At 46.6% G+C, this 11,336-nt stretch overlaps 2 protein-coding genes across 2 annotated transcripts; both read right to left on the bottom strand.

Annotated features, from left to right (window-relative positions):
• Positions 1 to 4,504: 4,504 nt before the first annotated feature.
• On the bottom strand, positions 4,505 to 5,514 carry LOC136508892 (uncharacterized). The gene is made up of 2 exons (XM_066503675.1): positions 5,028 to 5,514; positions 4,505 to 4,913 (listed from the first exon to the last, which is right to left on the bottom strand). The coding sequence occupies exons 1-2, from the start codon at positions 5,418 to 5,420 to the stop codon at positions 4,824 to 4,826; spliced, it is 483 nt and encodes a 160-aa protein (XP_066359772.1). The 5' UTR covers positions 5,421 to 5,514; the 3' UTR covers positions 4,505 to 4,823.
• Positions 5,515 to 9,186: 3,672 nt separating this feature from the next.
• LOC136508882 (uncharacterized) lies at positions 9,187 to 10,999 on the bottom strand. The gene is made up of 2 exons (XM_066503666.1): positions 10,774 to 10,999; positions 9,187 to 9,613 (listed from the first exon to the last, which is right to left on the bottom strand). The coding sequence occupies exons 1-2, from the start codon at positions 10,914 to 10,916 to the stop codon at positions 9,358 to 9,360; spliced, it is 399 nt and encodes a 132-aa protein (XP_066359763.1). The 5' UTR covers positions 10,917 to 10,999; the 3' UTR covers positions 9,187 to 9,357.
• Positions 11,000 to 11,336: the final 337 nt, after the last annotated feature.

Here is an 11,336-nt window from a genome sequence, read left to right as displayed (position 1 = left end):
CAGGCGGTGCCGTGCCCGGGCCATCGTCGTCAAGGTGCTGCAGCGGCTGACAGGCGGTGCAGCGGCTGCAGCGGCTGATAGGCTGACAGGCGGCTGACAGGCTGACAGAGGAGGAATCGAGCGTGATGGGGAGAGTGAGAGCGGTCAATACCGGTCAACACGGAGACCTGTTTTGTCTCTATACCTATGGGCAACTGGGTCATTTCCCATGCCCGACCCCACATGTCAGGCCTTCCAAACGGGGAAAAACAAGCAGAGAGGCGACGGAATGGCTTGGGCGAAAGAAGTTTCCAAACCCAGGGACCACAGTGATAGACCTAACTTTGTAGGGGCATTGACGATTAGACCATCTTTTTTGTTCCTCTATTTACCGTCCCCTGCCACTGGACCTGGACCTCTGCAGCAGCAGCAGCAGAGGAGACTGGAGACGGCGAGGCCGTGGACTGGCGGGGTGCGTGCGCGCGCCGGTTTCGGCGGAGGCGCGCGTGAAAAGGCGGGTGGCCGGGTGGGCTTCGCGTCGTTGCCAAGCGATCGGGCCGCCTCGCGATCTGCGAGGGCACGGCACGGTGCGCAGCGCACCGGACCGGCACAGCGCACGGCTGCAGGACACGTTACCGAGCGCATTCCGCACGGCAGCTGCAGGGCACGTTACCGATCGCTGTCTGCTACACTGGAACCTCTTCACCTACCGATACCATCATCATCATCGTCACAACTGAATCTGAGGAGGTTTAATTTTGTGCTCGTATTCGTATATAGTATGTATCGCTATCCGTTCCGTTCCAGAGTGGGTTTCTTTCGTGCAGAGCCGTGTGCAGCTAGCCTAACCGCCCAATTTGCTCGGTGAGCAACAGAATGGACTGCTGAAGATGACCTGCTGATGACACACACGGAAATTAACGAAAATGATTTATTGCTTCGTCATCATGCAGAGAAGCGTCGCGATGAATGGGCTAAGCGCGCGACAGAAAGAAAGGTGCCGATATAACTAGTCGCTTGTTGGTTTCAGCTTATCAGGCGGTTAATAGTGTTTTTTTTCTCATAACAAACTAGCACCAGCCAAGCTTATCAGCCAACCAGCGAGCAAGCCGAACTTCTGGACGGCGACCGTGACGTGTGCTTTGCGCTATGGCTATGCAACTATGCAAGTCGGTCAAGCTAGCTGTAAAAGAAGCCAAAAGTTTGCTAATCCTCCGTCTATATCTATATAATCTATTTATATGTAATATAAAAAGTGAACTGATTATTCCGTATATTTTCAAAGTGTCTTCGCCGATCTTTTGATGTGTATTTGATCTAGATTTACAGCTGCACTCATAAGAGTTACACAACTGTGCTCATTTGAGTGTGCAATGACGTAATGGATTATGATTTTAATACATATTGGAACAAATGATGTGACCATTATATAACTGCCTGATCGGCTGGGCTTATTGTCTCGTAAACGATTGTAAATTTTCAGCCGGAACAGTATTTTTCTCTCATACTAAACCAGCCAGCAGTACTTCTTCACGATCCAACAACGAACAAGCCCAGCCAAACGAACAGGATGTAAATCTTTGACCACAAGATGTCAAGTGACCCGCAACGAGGGTGTACGTTCTGTTGTAACACAGAGGCATATGTGCTAGTATACTACTAATTGTCCGTGTATGTTTTTTGCAATTTGATAAACAGATACTTATCCAAAAGAGTGGTTTTTCTTCGTTCTCGATCGATCGAATAGCGTGTCTCCAGTACCCGCTAGTGGAATTATGCCAGACTGCTCTCGCTCGGGTTCTCGATATGTACGACCAATCACTTGTGCTGCAAAATTCAATCGTGAATGTGACACTTGTTTCGTCAGCTTAGTATATGCATGGCTAGGACTTGTCCACACACGAAGGCATCACACTCATGATTTCAGCTTAGTATATGCATGGCTAGGACTTGTCCACACACGAAGGCATCACACTCATGATTTCGGACTTGCTCTGTTTGTTTGAACTTATCAGCCGACTTATCAGTTAGAATCTATAGTATTTTTTTCTTACAACAAAACAGTTTTAGCCGGTTTATGTATCAGCCGAACAGAGCCACCTCTCTCCGTTATGCAAGAACACAGAATAGAATATACTGTAGAATATAAACTTTAACCAAGAAGAGTCCGGTCGTACGTACGATGCTGTGCTAAAATAAGCTGACCCTCCATGGAGGAGAAAGCACCAGGAATCGGGAAAAAAAATTCTATGTGTGATGCGAGGTGTGTACATCAACTTCCGTATAACACCCGGCCCCTCAACACCGTTATATCAGCCCCCCATGCTGCAGCGATGGATCTGTGATTCGCGAAATCGCGGGCATGGTCGTCCACGCTTCGGCGCCGTGCAGAGGAGGCACGGAGCATCATCGGTCAGGGTGCATGGATGGCAAATGGCATCGAAGGGATGGAGGTCTGATGTGCGTCACGTCACGTGTCCAGGAATCATTCCGGTTGACTCCACCGGCCAGGGTCTCTAGTAACCGCTGCAAAGCGTCGGCCAGCCTTGCTTTGCTTGCAGAAGCCGAGGGGAGGGATCGCGGATCAGGAGACGTCGACCGGCTGGACGCCTGGACTCGAGCGCCGGCCGGCCCACCCAAAGACGGGACGTCGGGACCCAAGCCCCAACCTATACCCACGCGCTGCCATTTTCCGGTGGGTTTGGTGGGGAGGATAGGCAAGGCTCAGCTTCGCCCGACGCGACGTGAAAGCTGCGAGAGAGCGGCGCGGCGTCTGTCTCCGGCCCCGGCCCGCGCCTGTCCGGTGGTGCCGACGTTGTTCGCGTAACTGACCAGCCGCCTTCCACGATTCCGACACGTGCAGCTGTAGCAATGCCATTAGGACAGCTCCAACAATTGTTTATAAGCTAGATCTAAATATTTTTCTCATATTTTAACAGAAGAGAGAGAAAAACTAGCTATTAAGAGCTAAGCTCTTACACATATTTCAAGGTTATGTGAAAGTGTCACGTGGGTCTATCTATGCTAAAATCTACGTGCTAAAAGTTAGCATTAGAGCAAGTATAATAAGGGCTGGAAGTATGCTAAATGTTGAGGTGGAGGAGAGAGAAAAGGAGAAACGGGTTGTAAGTTTACAGCCGGTTTGGCCACAGGAATTAAGAAACTTTATGAGAAAGACAAGTGGACGGACTGAGGGATAGGCTGCAAGAATTCATACATCCAGCAGTCGACTTTATTATTAACCTAACTCTTATTAGAAAGGTTAGCTTAGAACCAGTAACATCTCTAACCATTACCATTGTGTGCCGTCCGGTGCAACGCCAAATCGGGTGGCTCTTTCGGTGTGGAACCCCGTGTCCCAGTGGCCAGCCGGCCGGAAGGAAGCAATGATCTTTCTCGGACTACCACCAGGATCGTCCAGTTCGGACGCTCGAGTGCGCCAACTGTATGTAACTTTGGCGAAAGCTACGTATTAGTGGTATCTGTACTCTATAATAATCTTGTCATGTGTGGATTAGTGTCGCCATAGGGACGAACCGACGTGTCCGACTTCGTTTGTTCCTTTGCTTTAGGTGGCGACTCAGATTTTTAATCCAGGTGTCACGATCCTTACCAATCCACAAGTCAGGTTCACCGATGGATCAATGCGGCCAATGTAAAGAGAGACCCCCACACCACACCCAGGGAAAGACGACTTTGAGTCTTTGTGCTCAGAATAAATGGTTGGCTGTAGAACTGATGAGCCATGCATGTTTTGCTTAGTGAAGGGGGTTTGCTACCTCTTTGCTGAGTGCAGGGATACCAAAAAATCGGAGGACCGGATCAATCATTGAACAATGAACCGAACATATTCTGCCTCGGCCTTTCGGAGCTGGTCATGTTAAATCAGCTAGTGAAAAGCTCGTGCGAAGATGCTAGAGAAGACAAAAAGCAAGCGCTCTCGCAGAGACGGATTAAAAGGCGGATGAGGAGGATGATCCTGCTCCGTGTTCTGGAAAAAAGAGAAGGCATAAGTGATAATAAAGAACCTAAAGCGCCTTTCTGGCGCACAATCTGAAGCTGCAAAGCAAAAGCAATGCCGTCGAAGATTGGAACTACAATATCTTTGCATCTCTAGTGGGTGTCCTTTAGACTGTGGACGCAAGGATCGCGTCAGATGCATGAATTTTCCAGACAGTGTGTTTGCTGTTCATCCTCAGGTATCAATTTGGGTATCAAGAGTTGAAGATAAACAAAGTTTCATACTAGCACTAGTCAACGTCAGCAAGGGAGGTGCAACAGGCCTTACATGTGTATACTCCAGAACAGGGCCGAAATGTAAGAACACAATATGTGGACTGAGCCCACGAGGCCCATTATCTGGTTTAAGATGCAAGCCCAATAATTAACAAATGCTAATCACAGCACACGTATACTGATTATTCTTTCTCAAAAAAAAAAAACGTATACTGATTATTACTGACCAGGGTGATGCACACTATTAATAAGAGAAGTACATATAAAACAGTACACTGAATGGTGTAAATCCATTTCTTAGCACAACACAACACTGGTAACGTAGTTTGCAAACTTCAATTTACAACGTGGTCGCAGACACGATGAATCGTCATCAGAGAAAACTCACAAACGAACACGAGGAAAATCACACTGGCAAGTGGCAGGGAATGAGGAACCAGCTAGCAAAGTTGAGCCCCCATTGTTCTCTGCCAGTTTATTCTGCTACCTAATATAATTCTTAAACGAATGGTCAATCCAACGAATGAAAATTTTCAGCAATCAAACCGAGCAGAGTGCTCGACGAGAGAGGAAGTGCCAGCCGGCTTGCGTGGCCCGAGTCTGTGTGCTCAGACCATGTCGCTGATGAGCAGGACGTGGTTGGTCCGGTGCCTCTCCACGAACATCTTGGACGCCCCCGCCACCGTCTTCCTCCACGTCTGCGAACGCACGGCAAAGCAATCCCGAATCAGACAATGCCCAGTGCAACGAGGGAAAAAAGAGAGGGGAAATCTGAAGAAGTTATATAGACATGAGACAGCTAGCTAGCTCACCCGCTCCAGCGCGGCGAGGAGGAGGCCGATGCCCGCGGCGTCGTCGGCGCGCGCGCGGCGTGCCTGGGCCTTCCTTGCGGAGGCGGCGGGCGTGGAGGTGGGCAGGAGCAGGCCGGCCCTCCAATCGGCGGACCCGCCGATGCTCCGCCGACGCTTGGGCGGCGCCAGCTCCACCCCCGTGAAGCCCGCGGCCGCCGCCGACGCGTCGGAGTCCCGCGCGGAGAGCCCCGACGCCACGCGGCGGGACGAGCGCTTGCGGCGCAGCGCCAGGCTGCGAGGCGGCGGGGTGGCGGCGGGGCGGCGCGCGTCCGGGTCTGCGAACTTGCGGAGGAGCTCGTCCGAGGACGCCCTGCCCACGTGCTGTACCGACACCTGCGGCGGCGGCGGCGCCATCGATGGCTGGCAGTGGCAGGAGACAGGTGCTGGATGGAGATGAGAGCAAGCAGTGCGTCGGCCGGCGAGCGCGGAGGGAAGGGCTGGGTCGAGGTGGTCGGGGTGGGATGCGGGGAGGAGAGCGGCGGGAGATCGCGGCGGATTTAAATGCGGGGGTTTTGGTGGGGGATGGGTGGAATATAGCCGTTGGGGAGCGCGGGTGCGGTGTGGGGTGTGGATCTCACGTGCCCGCGCCCGCGCGACGTTGCCGGTCTGCATCGGCAGCGCGCTGGTCCACCGTCCACTACGCGCTGGCTCGCCTCGGTCGAGCTGGCTCGTCAACTAACGAGTTTGGCTGGGCTCGTTAATATTATGATTTAGACAGCTCAGTTCGGTTTGTTAGCGAGCTTAAGCTGAATCGTTTAGCTCGCGAGCTATAAAAAAAATAAGACATATATATTTATAATGTTCATGCTATAATAATTTTAGAATGTGACGTTCACCATTATATAACCATACATGATTAATACATATTAGGTTCATCAAAAGTATCAACCATACAACATAGCTAGTCCATCCATGATCCATACAGTTTCAGTATATTTACTAGTTGCTTGCCACCACAGACTTAAAAAAAATACACAAATTCAATGTCAGCATCATCATCTTCTCCCTAAAAAACAATCCATAAATCAACATTTAAGTACCACAACAATTATAAAATCAAAATTCATATGAAACAATTGAAAATAAGGATTACGTATCAATGGAATAGGTGTACACTTCTAGGTCAGCAGCATCATCTTCTGGATTCATGGTCGTGGGCTAATAGGCCTCAGTTTATTTAAGCTCGTGATCAGCTCACGATCTAGCTCGAGCTGACTCATTAAAACAGCAAGATAGACTTTTAGCTCAGCTTATAAAAAAAGTTAAAACGAGTCAAACCGAACCAAACCGGACGCGAGTCTGAGCCACCAGTATTTTGTAGAGCCGTAGCGCTGGCGCCGCTGCCTGCTGGCCGGACTGACGGGCTGCCGGATGGGCGGCTAGTTTTTATTTCTCCCGTGACTAAAAACGGCCGGAAATCAACAGCCAGAACTTGATGATTCGGGCCGTTAGGAGCGATCACGATCACGCCCGCTCGTGAGTCGTGACGACACACGACAGCGATGGCACGAATGGATGGTGGCCTGATTGGTGAGCAGTGTCATGGAACTTGTTGCTCTCGTCATGGCCTATTGGCCTCAGAGCAAGTATAATAAGGTACAGTCAGCAGGCTAAATAGAGTTCCACGTCAACAGAATCTGAGGTGGACGAGTGAGAATAGAAGAGAGAGAATGGAGCGAGCGGTTAGTGAAACGCCGGGCTGCACGCACGAATCGAGGAAGTAATCGCCTGCTTCCAGCCATCAGCGGGCGTAGAGCCGACGTTTTTCACGGGGCCATCCATGCAGCTGAGGGCCCCTACATGCAACCATTAAATACTTGAATTGTTATTATAATCTACCTCTTAGCCAATCTATTATATAAGCTGACGACTCCTGATGGCTGGAAGTGACCTGGCAGTTTCATTTAGGCCCCGTTTAGTTCCACCCAAAAGCTAAAAATTTTTGCATAGTATCCGTCACATCGAATCTTGCGGCACATGCATGGAGTACTAAATGTAGATGAAAAAAAAACTAATTACACAGTTAGTCGAGAAATCGTGAGACGAATCTTTTAAGCCTAAATAGTCTATAATTGGACAATTTTTGCCAAATACAAACGAAAATGCTACAGTAGCCAAAAACCAAAAATTTTCGAAACTAAACGCGCCCTTAGCCGGCAGCGGGCTCGCTTATTAGCCATGCTCTCACGGGGACAGCTGACAGCAAGCTCACTCCAGGAGTTTGCACTGTACCAGATTTTTCTCTGGTGTTTAGTTCCTAAATTCCAGAATTTGGCACTATGTAAAAAAAAGATTCTCCGTCACATCAAACTTACGGTACATGCATGTAGTATTAAATGTTGACGAAATCAAAAACTAATTGCACAGTTTGGTCGTACTTTGCGAGACGAACGTTTTGAGTCTAATTGATTGGACAATTAGTACCAAATAAAAACAAAATGACACTGTAGCTACAGTGTATCTGCCGTGATTCGGGCGGCGCTGAATCCGCCGAACTAAACGTGGCCCTATTCTTGCGCTCCAGAGCTCAACGAAAGTTTTCTGCTATCGCCTACCGTGTCATCCAGGTGTGGCAGACTGGCAGCTGTATGGGAACGGGACGTTGCAGACAATGCAGAGTGCTAGCTTGGTTGACTGCCGCCTGTTTGGCGCCCATTCGTGCAGCGCAGTGGAGAAGTGATCTTACAGCAGCAAACTTTATACATGTGTACATTCAGCTGTTGTCTCCAGAGGGAATTGGGATCTTGGGGGAGAAGGCTAAGAGTGTTTGGTTCTTTGGTAGTTTCTAAAATTCATGTCACATCAAATATTTAGATACTAATAAGGAGTATTAAATATATATTAATTACAAAACTAATTACGAGGCTAATTTCTGAGACGAATTTTTTAAGGCCAATTAATCTATCATTAGCATATATTTACTGTAGCGATATGTTGTCAAATCATGAACTAATTAGGCTTAAAAGATTCATCTCGCAAATTGTGCAATTAGTTTTGTAATTAATCTATATTTAATACTTTATATATATGTCTAAATATTAAATGTGACAGAAATTTTAGGAGGTCTCGTAGAAAACAAACAGGGCCTCAGACTACAAACAAACGGCAAACAAAGCCACCTCGGACCAGACATGTACCAAATGCAGTTATAGCTGTACGAAGTACTATAGATAAAGCTAAAAGCGATACCAGCCCACAGTAAAGTGATGCATTGGCATCATGACGAGTTCAAACCATTTGTACTCTAATCACAAATCACGCGAAAACAGATTGTTAGCCTGTTTGGTTGGCTGGTTCGTATCGTTGTTGGTTCGTGAAGAAGTACTGCTGGTTAGTTTATGTGAGAGAAAAATACTATTCCGATCAAAAATTTATGATCGTTTATGATAAGCCACAGCCAAACGAACAGATTGTGTGTGCTTATACACTGCAAACGAGAAACCATTTGTACTCTAATCACAAATCACGCGAAAACAGATTGTGTGCTTGTACACTGCAAGTGAGAAAAAGGGCATGCAAAACATCGTTGCTAACACAGGAAAACAAAAATGAATTGGCCAGGATGCGCTTGCATTTGTACAGGCTCCAATATTCAACGACTAGCGGCCTGTTTGACTGAGGCTGAAACGATCGTATACGATTGTGAATTATTACTGCTGGCTAGTTTAGTATGAGAGAAAAATACTGTTCTGGTTAAAAATTTACGATCGTTTACGACCAAGCGAACAGGCCGTAGTACTTCCTCTGTCCCTAAAAGAATGCAATTCTAGAACAGTGTCATATTTTAGTATGCCAAGTTTGACCAATTATAGATAAAAAATCATAAATATTTATAATATCAAATAAACATCATTAGATTAATTACGAAATGTATTTTTATAATAAATTGATTTGAAGCCATAAATGTGAATATTATTTATTAGAAACTTAGTCCAACATGAAGCAGTTTAACTGGCACGCATTCTATAATTGTATTCTTTTCAGGAAGAGGTAGTATGAGGTTTTCTAAGCAGTCTCATCTCAATTGTAATAACAGCACGAGCCTGTTCAGTTGGCTGATTCGTATCATTGCTGGTTTGTGAAGAAGTACTGCTGGCTGGTTTGTGTGAGAGAAAAATACTGTTCCGGTTGAAAATTTACGATCATTTACGACAAGCCACAGCCAAACGAACAGGCTTATCCGTGACTTTCCGTAAGAAAATAGCAGCAAATGCAGTTATTCAAGGCTTAAGCACCGAACAGTAGCACAGATAAAGTATATACAACTGATGACTAGCCTACAATCCACCATCTAAGATTTCGCTGCGCCAAAGACCAAACCCACAATCCAGGTAACGATCGACCCAATAACCCAGAGTACAAGAAGGAACACAATGACACCTGCCACAATAGTCAGGACAGGCGGGCCATCTGGAGAACTCGAGCCATCATCACCGGAGCTAGGAGAATCTCTGCCTGAAGCAAATAGGGCTTGCTTGTTGTGCTCCTTCCCAACGCTTATTGCATTCTGAAACCCATGAAATCTTCTTACGAAAGGATTGCAACGCCTGCAGTGTAAAATGGCAACAGTGATACCTAAGAGAATGCAATAGGTGTTCCTTGCCATTACTGAATATGAACAAGCAAGTTGCAGCGAATAAGTTCCATGATCATTTCCATACATATAAAACTTATATGATCATAATGGCTCAATCAGCTTCCCTATCATGAATCAAATAGCTAACTCAAAGATGCATATATATGCGGTGTCAATGCACATGAAAATGGACATGTAATGCCCTTGATACCTATCAAAATGTACCAAACTCTCTTACTACTGTCAAACTAGCAGGGACAAGAGAATGTGTCAGTGAAACTGCATACTTAGCTCACAATATCAAATGAGATAGTTCCTTGCTAGAATGTTGAAGGCTCATAGTGATGTTTTACAAACCGTAAAACTGCATGCATCACTCACAAAAACAAAGAGAATGTCAAATCATAATTACAAAGATGCTTCTTTCCTAGTATGTGAATAATTTTTGCAAAGTCACAAATCCACACACCTGTTTGAGTGAGGGTACTGTAGACGAGTTGAAGTTCAGACTGAAACTAAATCCCATCAAAATTCAGCTCATTTACGACCAATCAATTGGATCTAAACTGGAAGCATTAGAGAAGCTAAACACCAGCTATGTCTCCTGTTTGACATCAATTCAACACGGAGTATGGAATTGTCCATTCTGTGTTCGGCTGAGCTACGAGCCGGCTTGTTCGGTTTTTTTTTTTTTTTTCAGCCAGAACGGTCTTTTTCTCTCGCCACGTTCCCACATAAACAGTGTTTTCCATAAACAGTAAAAAAATTCGTACCAGCCGTTACACTGCCTTAAAGAGAGTGTCAGAAACACTCTATCCTAGCACTAAAATATCAGTGCAGTTTTCTTAAGAAAGGGATCACATAAGCAGCAAATTTGCAAAAGGGGTGAGCATATGCATATCTAATCCGTTATTTCAGATTGTTTCAGCAGCGCCAACACCACCTATAAATCGCCCCCGTTTTGTTTTCTAGTGCCTTTCTGGAAAACTGCGTCCCCAGGTAACTGAATATCATGCAATCGGGTTAACAGGGCAGACTGCAACAGCTAAAATCAATCAAGGCGAGAAATTCTTCCAGCGAATGCCAGCGAAACTGTGGCGTGCGGTAGGTTAGGTAGGGAAGGGAGCGCACCTGCAGCCACGGAGGGCAACGCCGGGGGTTCGGTGCGGGGCCACGGATGCTGCGAAGGTGCTCGGATGAAGCCGGCGAGGACAGGGCCGGAGAGCCGGGAGAGACGGAAGATTGGCGGTGAGGTGGGCGGAGATGGCGGCCATGGCGAAGAGGCGGAGGAATGGAGACAGGAGAGCACTGGCCACGGAAATGGATCTATTGCTGCGGTTGTTTTTGGGTACCCTTGTTTTTGTCAGTTTGCTGTGGACTGTGGTTGCCACTGAAAGATGTGCGGTACCGAGGGCGTGTTTGGTGCATGTTTAGTTCATAAAATTTTGTAAAATTTTTCAAGAATTTTCGTCACATCGAATTTTTAGACGTATGTACGAAACATTAAATATAAATAAAAAATAAAACTAATTACACAGTTTAGACGAAATTCACGAGACGAATCTTTTAAGCCTAATTAAACTATGATTGGACACTAATTGTCAAATAACAACGAAAATGCTACAGTATTATTTCCCAAAAAATTTCGTCAACTAAACAAGGCCTTGATATGGGCCAAAAGGCTGGTCCCTGCG

Source organism: Miscanthus floridulus, chromosome 1 (assembly GCF_019320115.1).
Source record: "Miscanthus floridulus cultivar M001 chromosome 1, ASM1932011v1, whole genome shotgun sequence".
NCBI lineage: Eukaryota > Viridiplantae > Streptophyta > Magnoliopsida > Poales > Poaceae > Miscanthus > Miscanthus floridulus.
The sequence above is the reverse complement of the archived record's forward strand: the minus strand, read 5'-3'. Positions and strand labels throughout refer to the sequence as shown.